Genomic DNA, 17,383 nt, shown 5'->3' with positions numbered 1-17,383 from the left:
CAGGCAGTGGAGGGTGATGTGTCCAGGGTGTGGAAGAAATCCCCGCAGCTTGTGGCCCGGGGTAGCTGTGGCAGGAGGCTGGCAGAGACCTGCACGGGGAGGGAGCAGGGAGAGACCGCAGCCCCGGGGCCCTTTACCCTGTCGCCTGGGGTGGCGGGAGATCTCAGCTTTTGTGTTTGACCCTGAGCCAAACTGGGGCTCTCCAGTCCCCCCACGGGGGGGGGGGGCGGATGCTAACACTTCTAACAGGCCAGAGAGCTCCAGCTGTGTCCCCACCTCAGCCTGCTGTGTCCTCCCCTCCCAAAGCCTCTCGCCTGGCAGGTGGTTTTGTCTGTGAGCTGGAGCTTTGCCCTGGGGAGTTCCCACCCCGTCCAACGGTGGTCCCCCGGCCACTGACGAAAGGGCCACACGATTTTCCTTCGAGTCTCCGGGCTCCTTCTCCATCCTCATTTGCTGGCATTTCCTTCCTAGGATTTCAAATGCATCATCCCACAGGGCGCGGGGTACATTTCCTCTCCATTTGCTTCTAGACATTAAAGCTTCCGTGTGTGCGTAGGGCGGTAAAAGTTTCCATTTTTCTGACCGTGAAAACTTTTCTGTGCCGCTGTTCCTGGTTCATGTTGTGTTTCTCCCCCTCCCTCCTCCGTTTCCCTGCCTGCTCCTTCTCCCCCACCCCACCCCAATTCTCTTCTTTTCTTTGAACAAGAGTTCCTTCCTTCAGGTGAGTATCCTCTCCAAGACTTGAATTTGCCATCTTTATTTAGAATGGGCTTCATGCTATCCCTTCCCTGGCCACTGAACGTGCCTTGTACTCAGTAGCGGGACAGTGAGTGTTCCTTTCCCTCCTCCTCGTGGCTCCGTCCACATTAGGCATTGATCTGTGACAGCCGGTGGGATCCTCTGGGCTCGGAGTGCCTGTCCCCTGTCAGGTGAGCAGAAAGGGGCCTTGGGAGGGTGCTGGGGTCTGGACGCCTCCATCGTGTTCTTTGGATCATCGAGCATGGTTCTGTAGAGACGCCATGTAAAAAGGGATGGGCTCAAATCTCCTTTCTGTGTGCCTTAAGCTCTTCAGACAAAGATCTATAGAAACGGGCATTTGTGATGTTATTCACGGGCAGCAGCTTTAAACAGACCGCCCCGATTCGAAAATAACGCAAGCGTCCCCCGAATGTGGCCAGTAACCCCTCCTTTGTGTATCGAGGTATGCGTCGGGTCAAGGAAAAAGGCAGACACGAGGACCCTGGAGCCCCTTCCGACCCAGGCGAGTGGGCTCTTCAGGGGCTCTGGCAGCTGACCTCTTTCACTCTCTGGAGTGCCTTCTCTGTGTCCGGGGGGCTAATTCCTAACACAGTCCTTCCGATGCCTCATTGCCCCAGGCTGGAAGCAGGGGCTGACCAGGGGGCCCTGTGGTTAGGGATTATTGCTAGAAGCAGGAAGCGTTTAATGGTTTTTATGTACTTTTAGTTGGAAGAGGAAAGGCTGGACCTTCCTTGCAAGAGAGGCAGAAAATCAGTGTGAGTGTTTGGCCCATTTTGTCTTCAGGAGGGAAACCAGAGCCCTCAGAGGGGCACCAGCGGCCCCATCTTGAGATGACTTCGCCACCCAAACAAGGGAGCATTTCTTACACGTCTTGAGTCAGAGTGATTGATGTGTGCGGTCGTGCCTGGCTTGTGAGGCTGGTCTCACAACTAGGGTTGAATCCCTGTGATGAAGCAGGAGCTACCGCCCTGTGGTCGTGTTGACGCTATTTTGGGGGCTGTTTTTTAAGTCAGACGCTACTTTGAAAATCAACAGCGTAGTAGATAAGAAATACATAAGGATAGAGAAGAACTGGGTAATCTATCTCCTTTCCTCCCTTAGAGAGTTTATACATCTCTCTTCTCATAGTCGTAGGCTATTTGTAAAAATCCATCGGGTATCCATTAAAAAAGAAACCTGTAGGGGCACCGGGGGGGGGGGCTCAGTCGGTTGAGGCGTCTGACTTCGGCTCAGGTCATGATCTCCCAGTTTGTGGGATCGAGCTCTGCACTGAGCTCTGTGCTGACAGCTCGGGGCCCGGAGCCTGCTTCCGATTCTGTGTCTCCCTCTCTCTCTGTCCCTCCCTCGCTCATGCTCTGTCTCTCTCTGTCTCAAAAATCAACAAACATTAAAAAAAAAGAAACCTGTGACATTTTGAAAGCAGAGTTTCTAAAGGCCACAGTCATGATTACAACCCAATAAAAATTACAAATAGTATAAGGCTAACCACCCCCAATCGTGACTATTTAGAAATTAAACATACATTCCTAGATAATTACCTGATCAAGGAGGGAATCAAAAGGGAGATTGCAAGGTGTCTAAAAAGTGAAAAGGAGAACACTTTATACCAAGCCCTACGAAGCCATAGCAAAAGAGGTGTCCAGAGGAAAATATGTAGCCCGAAATGGTTTCATTATTAAAGGAGGTGGAAAATAAAGACGATAACAAAGTGATCATTTTAAGCAGTTTGGAAACAGTACAACAGATTAAGCCAAGAGGAAACAGAAACCTAACTTTAATGCCATAGAAAATGAACAGCAGCATGAGGAAGGAATATAAATTTAAATGCTGGTCTTGGGAAGCACTAAATAAACACAGAGGCTTACCACGTATGATCCGAGAGAGGTGTCTGAGCAAATGTCCGCACCTTGACGGAACGGAATATGAGGTAGCCATGACCTTTATTTTCAGAGCATTTGTGAGAGCATCGAATAAAATGCTTATGTCAAGGGAAAAATGCAGAATCAAAAATGTCGTCATTGAATATGTCAATGCCATCTCCCCTCTCCCTCTTACCCCCCACTCGTGAAGAAAATGAAGTCCGGAAAGAGTACGTCATCCTAGCACAGTGGGAACGAGGTGTCGAACACGCGAGAACCTTGAGAGCATTGCGCTAACTGGAAGAAGCCGGTCCCCAAAGACGTGGACCAGAGGGTTCCATTGTTGCGAAACTTGCACAGTCAGCAAATCTGCAAAGTCGGAAAGTAAATTAGTGGCTGGGGGGCGGGGAGGGGTGGGGATTGAGGAGTGACAGCTAAAGGGTGTGAGGTTTCTTTTGGGGGCGATGAAAATGTTCTACAGTTGATCGTGCGACGTTTGCACCACACTGACTAGATGTGTGCTTTAAGTGGGTGAATGGCATGGCATGTGAATACTATCTTAGGCTGCCAAAAAAAAAAAAAAATCACGGTGGTCATCTTGGGGAATGGGAAAAGCAGTGATTTTCCTATGGTTTTTCCACCCTCTTCTGTAATTTCCAGGTTTCCCAGATTTAAGTCTGCATTACTTGGGCAATGGAAGTATTGATAAACTACAAAAACACTTTAAAGGGAGAATGTTAACAATTGGCCTTTTAGCAAAAAAGGGCAATGTTGGGAAAGCTGCTAGCCCGCCCTCCGAGAAGGTGAGGGGAGGTCTTGGAATCCTCAGATCTGGAGACTAGTTGCCACGGGTCATGGAATTGCCAGCTGCCGTCCCATGCGTTAAGTGGTGCAGGGCTGTTCTTCTGGAAGTCAAGGAAAATAAACCATCGGTTGTCTGAGCTCTCTTGGCGGGGGTGGGGGGGGGGCAGGATCACCTCTCAGGGAAAAGCTGGGGGTCTGGGAAGCCAGGGATGACGAAGAGCCAATTTCTAGTAAAATATCCTAAGAGGTGTCAGACTCTGCTATCTGAGCGCTAAATTAGAGAAAGCTGTTGCTTATCTAACTTCCTGTAAACGCCCGGCCGTAGCTGCGGCTGAGAGCCGCCCTCTCCTCTTTGCTGAGCGGGGGATCCACGGCCCCTTCAAGCGGTCGACCTCTGCCTTTGGGCTTCGTGCACAGGGTCAGCCTCTTTAACTGACACTGAGATGCCCTTTTAAACAGCAGCCTCCGTCGTCCTCTCTAAAGATGGGAAACTCGTACGCCGGCCAGCTGAAGACGACGCGGTTCGAAGAGGTCTTGCACAACTCCATCGAGGCTTCGCTGCGGTCCAACAGCCTGGTGCCCAGGCCCGTCTTCTCCCAGTTGTATCTAGAAGCCGAACAGCAGCTCTCCACGCTAGAAGGTAGGAGATGCCCTCGCGTCTGTCCTGTGTTGTGTGCAGCTTCTGTTGCAACAGAGCTGCAAACGCTTTCCTCCCCTGTGTGCAAAATGTTGAGTCTGGCGGAAAAGAACTATTAGAAAAAGTTGCGCGTACACTTGGACTTGGCTGAAAACAAACCAACCAACCAAACAATGATAAAGTTTCAGCCGGAAAGTTACAAGGAATCAAATTATTCACTGGCTAACGGGAGGGAGGAAGAGGGGCGGGGAGGAGTATCCTGGAGTGGTTGTTACTTAGGCTCTCATCAGAAAGTCACTTGGTAAGTGAGAAATTTTAACATGCTTTGGCCCTCAGTGGTCTTTTTTTTCTCTCTGCCTCGGGACTCACGGCCGTATCTTTGCAAACTAGTCTGGGTAGTTTTTGTGATGGCAGATGCCAGAGCCCTCTAGAAACTTCGAAAAGCCAGGAAAACACACCCTGATGAATGGAACGTGTGCCAGAAATAAATGCACAAATCATACTCAGGGATGGGGACAACTTTAGGGTTTACTTATTTATCCGGAGAATAAAATGGTTCTGTTTCTCAATCTTTGAGTTGTATCTTTAATAGCCATGTATTTTCATGGCAGAAGCAACCCCACGGCAATCCATAGGGTGAGACCCTTACTCTTACGGAAGTCCTTTTGGTCAGTTTATGCCTTCTGCTTGAAGACTCGACTTAGATACCGAAGGGGAAAAGGACTGTTGTTTACAACAAAAATGAGCCAATTAAGAAAGCACGCAGCCTGCCAGGTCCCCTGGATTGGGGTGGTCACGACGTGTGTGGGTCAGTATCAGTGTGCGTGTGCATGCGCGTGTGTGTGTGTGTGTGTGTGTGTGTGTGTGTTGACAGGGTGTGGGGATGGCTGGCCAGGAGGGTTGCACGTGAGGGGAAAATGAGGCACAGAGTTGCTTGTGTAGTGCCTGATAGTTCTTATTCTGACAGGGAGGCGCTCCCTGGGTCAATCTTTGAAACATCTTACAATATTAACCTTGCAAATAGCAGCAGTAAGGACCTGAGAGAGGGTCTGGGAGAAGCTGGGCTGGGCTCAAAAGCACCAACTAGGGAAACGGCGAATTGTCTGCGTGGGCGAATTGTCTGCGTGTGCATGTCCTCCTGGAGGGGAAGCGTGGCTGCAACACGGTGGGGAGATGAGAACTCACTGGAGGGTCCCGGCTGTGTTTTTGGCCGGCTCAAAGACTTCCGTGAGGCATACACACGTTCAACGGTCATCCTTAACGGCCTTCCGTATCGAAAGGCTGCGTGGCTAATGATAAATTGACGATGGTCACGGCAACTTAGTTTGCCTGGTATCCTGAAATCTACAAAGCGCGTTCACCTCCACCGTCTAACGTGATTAAATCCCACGGTTTGGGAAGATGGGCGCTGGGGTTGCCTGCAGAGTTGAAGGAGAGCCCGAGTCTCACAGTTGAACCCTTAACTCTGGCAGCTCTTTGATGAAGAGGGGGCAGATAGGGGGTTAAGTAGACGGGGAGGGGGGGTGGAGATGTTCACCTGGGGAGAGACAGGAGGTTCCCCAGGCAGCTTTTCCTTATGCCCCAGATCTCCACGGACTACCTGGGAGGCTGCATCTCGGACATTCTGACTTCTTAGGATGTCCTCCCCTGCTGATAGGGCACTGGGCATGGGACACTTTGAAGAGACAGCTTTGAGCCTTATGCTCCTCCCGGGCCTCCCGTGTTGAGGGCTGGGGGCCGGCTGTAGTGGGCTTGCTTGTTCAGCCCAAATGTTGAATGAAAACCAGAGCAGACCCTCCAGCTTTCCCTGTTTGTCCCGCAAACAGAATAGAGAAATCCTCCCAAGGTGCAGGGGCCTGGGGGGGGGGGGTGTAGGGGGAGGGGGAGCTGGTGGGAAGGGAAGACACTCTTTTTAGTTTGCTGGGTGTCACAATAAACTGAGCGCACAGCTCTGCCCCTGGTTTCTGCATCATAAAACCTGGCGTAGACGGCCTGTGCTGGTGACACCTTGTTTTATAGTCTGTGTGTCTGTCTCTCCCCCTGGGTCTCTTATTACTGTCCTTCCTCAGACAATTACATTAAAGATGGTTTTTATGACCAGGGTGCCGGTATACTAAACAGCCCTCGATCTGTTAACGTTTTCTGTATTTGTGAAGGTGATGCAGCAGGGGCCTTTGTGACTTTGTTCCCCGGCGTAGAGGTCTTACCACTTCCTCCCAGGGGAAAACCCTTTTATTACGTGTTGTTTGCTGTTTTTAGAGAGAGAGCAAACAGCATTTTGAGGTAAGTATTAATTTGTTAAACAAGACGCAGGTAATTCTTGGGATCCCACCTACTCAAAATGTCCTACGGCTTCTTGCCACAGAAAGATGCAATGAGGTAGGAACATTACAGTGAATAACAACCCCCATGCTCTGCAGAGTGAAGGTAGTGCAGTCGCATTTCTGGATTCCAGGGTTTCCAGCATGAAGGTCCTAAGGTCCCCATCCTGTTGGTTTTGTCTGTCTGAGGCCGTGTGAATGCCCTCCTCCCTCCCTCCTCCTGCCGGGAGACCTTGGCCAGCAGTCTGGTCTGGTCTGTTCCCGGCTACAAGCTTCCTCGCCCTCGCTGCTGCCCGACTGATCCCATCAAAGGCCCTGGGATGTCTGCTATAGACCTTTGACCCTTGAGGGCGGCTTTCTTATCTGCTGGATTTTGAGCTCTTTCTTTGACTCTCGGAGGCTTAAGATGCCCTTCTTTCATTCTTTCTGAGAGTCTGAATTCCTGTTCTTTTTGGCTTAGCAGAATAATGTGCACACAGACATTCCTGGGTGCCCGAGCGCTCCAGTGGCTCCGACTTTCTTGCCCCCTTTCACTCACTTGGTTGGTGTCTTGGCCGTCCCCTCTGGGAGCCCCCCCCCCCCCCCCCCCCCGCCGCCCGCCCCTTCCCGGGGGGTACTGGCTCAAAGAGCAGATGTGATTGTGCAGGAGAGCCTTCTGTGACTCCCTCTCCTCTGGTGGTTACAGGACAGTCCCAGCCCCCACGGGGTCCTGTGCTGCATTGCGGGCGCCTGTGGTCTGGGCGGGACTCTGTCCCTCCTGCTAAAGCCACTCCAGACCTGCATTTAATGGCAGGAAGGAGGCAGGAAGGAGGCTCCGGAGTTTATCCCCACCTCCCTTGTGCTCTTCCTGGGTAATCTTTTTACAGTCTTCCTGCCGCCTCTGTGTACTCCAGGCCCAGAAAGACAGAGACCCCAGGAATCTTCACTTCCTGCTCTGACCTACCCAAGGTCACGGGCCCAGGCTGGCTTACGGTGTTCACTTTCTTCCGCCTCTTGTCCCACGGGCGCCTTTTAAAATGGTGGCCACCATGAAGATATGTTCCCAGTACCCTGTGCTGATTCAATCACATCAGGAATATTCTGTGCAACTCTGAGGGCTGCGTTTCCCCCCTGCATAGACTACAACAGCTCAAAGTGCCCCTATGTAAACACCTCCTTTTAAAGATGCGGGATCTGGGGGCTCCTGGGTGGCTCACGTGGTTGAGCATCAGGCCCTCGATTTCAGCTCAGGTCATCATCTCGAGATTCATGGGTTCGAGCCCTGTGTCGGGTGCCACACTGCCCCTCTCACTCTGCTCCTCCCCTGCTCACTCTCTCTTTCTCTTTCTTTCAAAAATAAATATTAAAAAAAAATAGAAAACTTGCAGGATCTTTTTTTTAAAAATTTTTTTTTAACATTTATTTATTTTTGAGACAGAGACAGAGCGTGAACAGGGGAGGGGCAGAGAGAGAGGGAGACACAGAATCAGAAGCAGGCTCCAGGCTCTGAGCCGTCAGCACAGAGCCTGACGCGGGGCTCAAACTCACCGACCGCGAGATCGTGACCTGAGCCGAAGTCGGACGCTTAACGGACTGAGCCACCCAGGTGCCCCGAAAAGTTGCAGGATCTAATGCACAGAGAGGTTAAGTCACTTTCCTGTGGCCACACAGACCATGGAAGGCCCAAGTTCTAGTACTTGGGCAGTTCCCAGCTCTGCCTCTCTCCACGGCACATGACTTCGTCATTAAACTAGAACCACCGGGTGGACGGAGGGTGTGAGAGCCAAGGAAGAGGAGGTTGGAGAAATGGAGAAAACAGGAGACAGAGAAATAAAAAAGAAGAAACAATGGTCTCCCAGCCCGGCCTATTTAAGAATGCTGGGAGTGACCCTGTCCCACGAAGACATGTTCATGCTGTTTGTTAAATGACATTTAAACGTGGACAAGTTGAGAAAGATTTTTAACCCCAAATTTCTGTTAAAAAAGTCAGGACTATTCTTGCGTAGCCTTGGAAATTCACGAACATGACCCCTGCTTCTCTAGCCGAGCTGGGTAAAGACGGCATGCTCGCATCGGCTGGACAGGTGTTTTCTGGGTGCTTCTCTGCATGAGCATTTTACGGGGTGCCCAGAGTACCGAGACGGAGAAGGGCAAGGACCCCACAATCTAGGAGCTGAGAGTCTGGGGAATGACAATAAGCTGTTCCATTGCCCAGGTAGAGTGCCCACGGTGAGATTCCCGTGGCCCGTTGCTGGCTCTCCTGGCCAGTTTTGTGTTTTCCGTGACTCCTAAAATGCTATTTCACTTGAAAAAAAAAAAAAAAACAACTGGGGCGCCTGAGTGGCTCAGTCGGTTAAGCGGCTGACTTCGGCTCAGGTCACGATCTCGCGGTCCGTGAGTTCGAGCCCCGCATCGGGCTCTGTGCTGACAGCTCGGAGCCTGGAGCCTGTTTCAGATTCCTGTGTCTCCCTCTCTCTGACCCTCCCCTGTTCATGCTCTGTCTCTCCCTGTCTCAAAAATAAATGAAACGTTAAAAAAAAATAAAAAATAAATTAAAAAAAGAAGAAAACAACAACAAAAAAAGAAACTTTCCTGAAGTCACAACCTGCCTGGCCCTGTTCTGGAATGGTGCCTTGCGTGTATGTGACAAATTTGGGTGCGTGTTTTCAGAAATGCCTCTGCGTCCCCTTTTCCTTTGGGGATGAAGAAAAAGGTACCGTTCGTATTCTGTAGAGGCGATTCATGCCACGTTTTCTGTTCTTAACTAACCGGTGCAGTCAGTCGCTAGAACATTGGCGCGGGCAGCACACCCAGCTGGGAACGGGCCAGCTCTGCTGCTTAGTGGGTCTCTGAAGAGCGGCAGGCCGATCACTGGGCCTCGCTAGGCCTCAGTGTGCTCACCTGCAAAATGGTCTAGATCTTAATCTGTGGTACCTCCCACAGAAATATTTTTGGAGTGCCTACCAGGTACCAGGCTTCGTGCACCGTTCTTCTCCACCGGTTACCGCGTGTTGACCCCTGTGCGTGTGCAGACAGGCACAGCTCTCGTGGATGAGGAGAGAGGTGAACCCGGATTCGAGGTCGCGAGGCCAGGCTTGGAGCCCGAGTCTGTGACCTGGGGAGAGTCCCCTGACCTCAGCTGGCCCCTCCAGCAAAGACGGGGGATGACGCCCGACCTTGGGGTGTGTCTGTCGGGACAGGCTGGCTGTTCGGTGGCCGAGACTTGCGGACTAGCTGCTTCTGCCTGACGCCTCGCTCCCCTTTGCCCCTTCCAGGTGGAGGCCGAGGGGACAATGAGGACGAGGAAGAAGAGGGGGAAGGGGCGCTGGAGCCCAGCGGTCCCCCGAATCCCTACCAGATGCACCCTCCGCCCGAAGGCTGCTGCACCACAGACGGTGAGCCCGCAGAGTGCGTGACCCTGGCCCCTGGCAGGTGACAGCGGGCGTACCCTCCCCCACCCAGCAGCGTTGGCTGTACCTCACCGTGGCCGTCAGGCTCTGTCTCACCCCTCAGCACTCCCTGGACAGCCTCAACTTCACCAACGGGTTTGGGTCCAACAGTTCATTTTGCTACGCTGGCTATTTGAAAACTACAACGTGCCTCTCAATTCGGGTCGGCTGGCGCTGCACGTTTAGCTCAGACCAATACGCGGGAACCATCTTTCTCCTTTATCGCACTTTATGGTTGAAAAAGACAGACCTGTGCTCTCTCAGGAACCCCGTAGGGTCGGTGACTCGCTCCCGTCGCGCTGTTGAGGGACCGAGGCACAGGGATGCCCGATGCTTCATCTGGTCGTAAGAGCTCGCGCTCTGCACGCGGAGACACTCGGAGCAAACCCCCCGCTCTCCCACTCTCTAGCCCAACAGCCTGTCTGAGTGGCGTATGTTCATCTGTCACCACACCAGGCGGATGGTTTAGTGAGTGAATTAATTATTGCCCCTCCCAACTCTGGAAGTTTGGAGATAAAAGATACTCTCGGATATTGGAGGTAGTTAGGTAAGCAGACCCTTCGTCCACGACATGGGAAGTGCTAGCAGGGTGGGGTGGGCGACCAGGGGTGCCTGGGAGCCCACGAAAGGGTGCTGACACAGGTCGAGAGTTTAGGGAAGGCTTCCTGGAGGAGGTGGCCCATCGTCTGGGGTTCGGAGGATTGGCAGGAGTCTGTGAGAGGGTCGGGGGAAGCTGGGACATTCCAGACAGAAGAACCGCATGGGCAGAGGCTCAGAATGGGGAGCGTGGAGCCCATGTGGGGAGCTGCCAGCAGTTTAGGTAGGAGTCTGAGGTGTGGCTGGGCAGGGCTCGGTGCGGGGATCATGTGGGGTGTAGAGGCCCCGTGTGTGGGGCTGGACGTGACCTTGTGCGGGATGGCGGCGGGGGAGGCAGGCAGCCCTCGCTGGGGCTGCTGCTCTGGGGTGAGGGACACCAGCACAGTGGCCCTTCATGAGGGGGCCTTCTCGTGTCCACCTAATGAAACAAAACAGCGAGCTCTCCAGTGGTCATCACGGTGATTTTCAAAGAATTTCCAAGTAAACGCAGTAATGGTGTCCATAGCCCGTCTTCCTCCAGTTCTTCATTTAAAAAATATTTTTTTTTTATTGTTTATTCACTTTTGAGAGAGAGAGAGAGAGCGCATGGGGGAGGGGCAGAGAGAGAGGGAGACACAGAATCCGAAGCAGGCTCCAGGCTCCAAGCTGCCAGCACGGAGCCTGACGCAGGGCTCGAACTCACGGACCGCGAGATCGTGACCTGAGCCGAAGTCAGACGCTCAACCGACTGAGCCCCCCCAGGCACCCCTCCTTCAGCTCTTCAGAAGGCTGGGCCCAGGCCGCGTAGGTGGAAGGCCTGCTTCTCTAAGACGATGGAGGGGAGCCACCCCGACCTGGGTCGGACCTGCCTCCACCCTGGCCCTCCTCTCTGCGGCTCTCAGCAAATCACGTAACCTCTTTGGAGCCTCGATTTCCGTGTCTTCAGACTGGCAGCTGGAACACTTCCCCACAGGTGATCAAGTGACAGCTTTGCAGAGCTTATCCCGGCCCAGGGCCTGGCCCACCGTGGGCACTGGCTCTGTGCCTTCTGGCCTCCCCATCCCTCAGGGCCCCTTTGTGGCCCTCCCGCCGGGGGCACGGTGTTGTCGATGGCGAAGCAGGTGCGTGCGGGAGGAGTCCATTGACGGTACTGTAGGGTTTTGCAGGGGAGGCCTTGGGACCGTCAGGCCATGTTAGCTGTCACTGCCTCCGTCGGTAACTAAGGATGGAACGGACACGGGATGGGGCTGGATGTGCCCAGAGACCTTGCGAAGGGCCTGTCCAAATAAGTCTCAGCTGTTTCTATTTCCAGATGCCTCGGGACCTGTATTTCTTAAATTTTTTAAAAAAGTTTTTAGGAATTTATTTTGAGAGAGCAAGTGTGGGCGGGAGAGACGCAGAGAGAAAGAGAGAGAATCCCAAGCAGGCTCCGCACTGTCAGTGTAGAGCCTGATGCGGGGCTCGAACTCACGAACCGTGAAATCATGACCTGAGCCGAAATCGAGAGTCGGACGCTTAACTGACTGAGTCGCCCAGGCACCCCTGGACACTTATTTTTTGAATGGGAAGTCTATTTAAAAGCTCTAAGATACAGAATGTCCAAAAGGGTATGGAGGGAAAGCCTCCTTGATGGTCAGTGTCCTTGTGTCCCGTCCCCAGAGATGGCCAGTGTTACCAGGCTCTTGCTCCCTGTTTGTGACATTTGTCTTTTCCTCATACGAGTAAGGAACACCGGGCGTAAAGAATATCAAATTGCTCACAATCTCTTATGGATTTATCTCGTGTACATTCTAATTGACCATCACGTGCCTACACTTTCTCCTGGTGAGTTTCATCTGTACGTCAGCGTGTATCATATGGTGGCACCATCGTCGTAAAAATAATTAGCGTGTGGTGAGTGGCCTCAGTCAGTAGGGTCCTAATCTTACCTCTTAGAACTAGGTTGAAAGTCAGCCACATCCAGAGGTGTCCTCCCTTTGCCCGCGCGGAGCCCAGGTCTGCGGAGGCCCCTGGGCAGCGTGTGTGAGTCTCGTCCGTTCCTCCCAGGGTTCTGCCAGGCGGGGAAGGACCTGCGTCTCGTCTCCATTTCCAGTGAGCCCATAGACGTCCCTGCAGGCTTTCTCCTCGTGGGGGCCAAGTCCCCCAGCCTGCCAGACCATCTCCTGGTGTGTGCCGTGGACAAAAGGTTCTTGCCGGATGACAATGGGCACAACGCTCTTCTTGGTAAGTCCTTTCCTTGCCCTTCCCTGTGGCTCCATCTGCATGGGGGACAGGGACAAGAGAGGCCATGGGGGGGTGGGGGACAGGCCGCCTTTGGGGGCTCTTGATCAGTGCATCCTACCGCCCCGTTTGTTTTTCAGTAGGCTCTTTCCGTGTGAAGTGGAACGTAAATGAGATTTATCCTGAGATGTGGCTGACCTGCTATAGAAAGCCCATCATTTAGTACTGTCTTGTGCGTATGTTCAAGCCTTTTCTAAGCGCCTGCCTGTGTCAAGAATAGGATACGGGCCTTGTGCTCGATGCTTTCAGAGGGCATCAGACCTGAGGCGGTGGGAGAACAGGGCTGAGTGTGTGTCCCTGCTTGCGGAACATTCATAGCCTTCTCCAGAAAGTGGGGAGCGATTCCTGCACGTGCCCTGGCCCCTTCACCTGGTCCGGTGTCTCCCGTGGAGGAGTATCAGGCAGGCAGAAGGGCTGGTAATGATCTGGTCCAGACGTAGCGTCAGGAAGAGTCTTCGCGCTGTAGAACACTTAAATTTCATGCTCGATACACCCCCCCCCCCAAAAGCTGAGTAGGTAAATGCACACTAGTGGGTATTTATTGAGCACATTTTAGGAATGAGACACTATGCAAAGGACCCGAGAGGGGAGGAGGGGAAGAGGGGAGAGCAAGGATTGACCTGCAGAAGATGAATAGTTCCTGCCACGGAGACAGTGACTCTGGGTAAATGCTGAATCAAGGCAGGTGAATGTGGGCTGGACAGACAGACACAGCTCTGGGATGGTGACGAGAGAGAGAGAGAGAGAGAGAGAGAGAGAGAGAGAGAGAGAAGGTTCTGGCCAACTCTGTCTCTCTAGGCAGGAGGGGCTTATTATAACTAGTTCTCGAGAACAAGAGTAATCCCGGGAAATTCACTCTACCAAAGGAGCTCACGGAGTCCTTCCGTCTCGGATTTAATTTGCTCGTCGAGGCCACTCAGGATGAAACGTGCTGGTAAGACCGTGCCAGTGACTTGGCCAGCGTTTGATCTGGCGGCAGCCGCGGCTTGGGCTGAATTCCACCACTTAGTGACTGTAAAGGAATTGCGAGGGCAGTAAATCAAGGAGGTTCTGTGTCTTGAAACGTGGGGACAAGAATCTTTGAGTTCATTCACCGCCAGCCCCTAACAGCTTTGGCTCCTCAGGTGGCGAGTGCAGAGGAAGTGGGGGCTTTGTTAATTGCTCGCCAAAAAGCCATCGGAGGTGGGTTACGAGGGCCGGTCGGTAATAACCGACGCTTTCTTCTTTTAAAATAACTTTATGCTCTCAGCTTGCACACTTAACACTGTGTAGGTTTCCTGCAATTAACCCTGATGGCTGTGCGGGACAAGGTGGGCCTACAGCCCTCCGGGGGCCTGGGCTCCGCGCTTTTTAGTGACCTATAAAACGGAAGCTGTGGAATATCTTGGGGGAAGCAATGGCTTTAGCTCCTAATTTATAACCGCCCCCCCCCCCCTCCAATTTATAACGAAAGGAATCTTGTTTTAGTGACTTGGGATCAACAGAGGGATTTTGTCTGAGAAGCTGAAAGATGAAAATCTAGATGTGTGTTTCCATTTTTTGACGACGGGAATTCCTCTCGATTGGCTGATCACTGAGGCAGGAGACGACCTCCAGCTAGAATGTCCTTTTCTATCGGGGTGTAAATGAGTCCTGTGTTCACGCAGCATTTGTGGAATGTGTACCCCGTGTCGAAGGTGGACCTTCAGTTCAGCCCAGGGCCCCAGAGTCAAGTCCAACCTGGTCCTTCGCTGGGAGCTTGCCAGCTGGTGGGAAAGCTCGGCCAGACGGGGACTTGCTAACACATCTCTGGGCGGCACGTGAGAGCTGAGGGTTAAAGTGCCGAGGGGGTACCGAAGGGCACACGGAGCCCAGTGACGGGAACAGTGTCTCAGGGTGTGGTGTGTGAGCTGGGCCCTGAAAAACCAGTGGCATTTTGCAAGTCAGAGAACAATAGCACCTGCACGCTAATGGCAGCCACTTTACTAAGCACTTATCGTGTTCTAGAAACTGTTGTAAATAGGTTATCAGTGTACCGGTGGGTACGTTATTATCTAGCATTTGTGTATGAGGTAGCAAAGGCACAGAGAGGTTAACTGACTTGCTCAGGGTCGTAAATGGCAGGTCCTGAATTTGAGCCCAGGTGCTCTGGCCCTGGCCCTCCTACTCCGGGGAACGGGTGCCCTCAGGAAGAAGGGGGAACCGTGTGCGTGAAGGAACATGGTGTGCTGGAATGAAGGAGAGGAGGCTGGGAGTGGGGGCTGCTTGGGCCCCGCCTGGGCAAGGCTGCCATTCCTGGGAAGTCATTTTTCAAATAATAGTATAATGCGTCTGTCTTGTGTCTTTAACAATTACTAATACACGGCCAGTCTTGTTTCACCCACGACTCCTTCTCGAGCTTCTGGATTGTTGGGGAAGCAAACCCCAGACGTGTCGTTTCACCTGTAAACGTTTCCGTGTGTATCTCTAAACAATAAGGGCTCTTTGTTAGAGTTCCTATACCATCATCGTATCTACGAAATTTAACAGTAATGCCATAATATTACCCAATAGCCAGTGTGTTCAAATTTTGTCTTACAGTTTTGGTTTTGTTTTGATGGATGTTTTGTTTGAATCAACATCCAACCAAGATTGTCCCAAAGCATTTGGCTGACCTGTCGCTAATTCTGTCTTCATGCATAGGTCCCTCCTTCCTAGTTGTCCCTTACAGTTTTTATTTTTGGAAATGTTCAAAGAAGGTGATTTCTGTGTTTGTTTGTTTGTTTATGTTTATTTATCTTTGAGAAAGAGCGAGAGAGAGAGACACAGAATCCGAAGCAGGTTCCAGGCTCCGAGCTGTCAGCACAGAGCCTGGCACGGGGCTCGAACTCACAGCGAGATCATGACCTGAGCCGAAGTTGGACGCCTAACCGACTGAGCCGCCCCTGATTGCTGTGTTGTTAACTTGCAGTGTAGAATGATCTCTTAGAGGTCACATGAATAACCGATTTCTGCCCCCTTCTTCCAAAGGGACAATTAGGGGCAGGGGAAGTGGTCGTGAGCCTCTTGCAGGATTCCGGGGGTCTTGTTGGTTATGTGGCAAGAATGCACCACCAGCCAGCCTTGAGGTTGGTCCCATCTTCTTGTGCCCATCACCCCCATCCCGTTTCTGTCTCATCTGAAGCCTGACGCGGCTCTTAAGGCTTTCCCTGTGCCTCTGGCTGCTGCCTGGTACACGCTGGCCTGTGTCCCCCTTCCCGGGCACACGCGGGAGAATTGCAAAGGGAGGTGCGCTTTGGAGTCCTCCAGAGGCCCACCTTCAGAGACGCAAGGAGAAAGTAGATCCCTTGCGTACTTTAGTCGGAACGTGGCCAGAATACTGAGGCTGGGGGCCACGGACGTGTTTTTTCCTCGTTCGCCGTTAGGCTCTATTTACCTCCACAACGAGGATCGTGGCAGAAACAACAGCAGTCAAATACAAAGTGGAAAAGGAGGAAGTTGCCCATCACCCCCAAGTGAACCTCCATTGTACTTTGCCCATTTTCTTCTCCGTGCACCATCCAGGCGGGGCATTTGAAATGGTTTTCACAGCTTGTATTTCACAAGCGTGGACATAAGGCTCGATTTTGGTTTTTCTGCTTCACTTGCTGCAATGCCCAAGGACGATGCTCCTTTTATCGGCGCCGTTCGCTTTCAGGGAACAGGAGGGCAGGGCCTGCCTGTGATGACTCCGTCCTTAAAAGGAGCACGGAGCCCCTCTCAAGGTCTGACCTCGGCTTCAGGGTCCAATTTAAGCCCTGCCTCGCCAGGAGGTCTTTCCATGGAAGGGGGAGCACGTGTGGGCACCAGTTCGGGGTGTGCGTGTGCAACACCACCCGGGGTGCCAAACGCGGCTTGGCTGGGCCTGAGGGGAAACTCGATAGTGCCGCCCCCGTGTGGTCAAGAAAGACTGGTTTTTCTGGAATAGTTCCTGGGGGGGTGGTAACCTCGAAGGAACCGTTTCTCTGCACTCTGGATATTTATGCCGGAGAGTTTGAGGATTCAGGACAGGCTTTCTAGGCCTGTCTTCTAAAGAGAGTATCATCCTGGGGCTCCTGGGTGGCTCAGTCGGTTGAGCGTCTGACTTCGGCTCAGGTCATGATCTTGTAGTCTGTGGGTTCGAGCCCCGCGTCGGGCTCTGTGCTGACGGTTCGGAGCCTGGAGCCTGCTTCGGATTCTGTGTCTCCTTCTCTCTCTGCCCCCCTCCCCCCCGCCCCATCTCACACTCTGTCTCTCTCTCCTTCAAAAATAAATAAACATAAAAAAGAAAAAAATTAAAGAGAGTATCATCCTGGTCCTGGTCCTGATTATCTCCCTGGTCCTGAGGCAGATTTCCAAAGAGAACGGCTCATTTTATTCTTCCTCGTGAAATTTTTTTACTGCCGTTGAGTCGACTTCTGGGAAAATTAGAATTGCCTCACATGTTCAGCTAGGGGTGGCTTAAACCATTTCCCCTGTCTCCAGGGACCAGTTGGTCAGCCATCCTGTGGTCCCGAGTCACCTCTTAGAAGAGCAGTCCGTATTTGCTGCAGCTTGCAGCTGGCTCCCCAAATAGTTACCAGGCAGACCCAGGCCTTCCACCTTCGGAACCACCAGAAGGCCTTCCCGATGGCCCGTGGTCCCATCCCTCCATCTGAAAGGGCGCAGTGGTCCCACCGCCCACATTTGTCACGGATTAAAGGACTGTGGTCCATGTAGCTGTCTCTGGATGGCAGCAGGGCC

The 17,383-nt window shown here is 52.5% G+C and overlaps 1 protein-coding gene across 1 annotated transcript in view; it reads left to right on the top strand.

Annotated features, from left to right (window-relative positions):
• GREB1 (growth regulating estrogen receptor binding 1) overlaps positions 1–17,383 on the top strand; it is a 144,288-nt gene that overhangs the window by 64,174 nt on the left and 62,731 nt on the right. The window contains 3 exon segments of the mRNA XM_043604514.1: positions 3,882–4,062; positions 9,635–9,754; positions 12,431–12,607. Coding sequence (XP_043460449.1) covers positions 3,906–4,062; positions 9,635–9,754; positions 12,431–12,607 — 454 coding nt within the window. The 5' untranslated portion in view covers positions 3,882–3,905.

Source organism: Prionailurus bengalensis, chromosome A3 (genome assembly GCF_016509475.1).
Source record: "Prionailurus bengalensis isolate Pbe53 chromosome A3, Fcat_Pben_1.1_paternal_pri, whole genome shotgun sequence".
NCBI lineage: Eukaryota > Metazoa > Chordata > Mammalia > Carnivora > Felidae > Prionailurus > Prionailurus bengalensis.
This window is presented reverse-complemented; position numbering and strand designations above follow the sequence as displayed.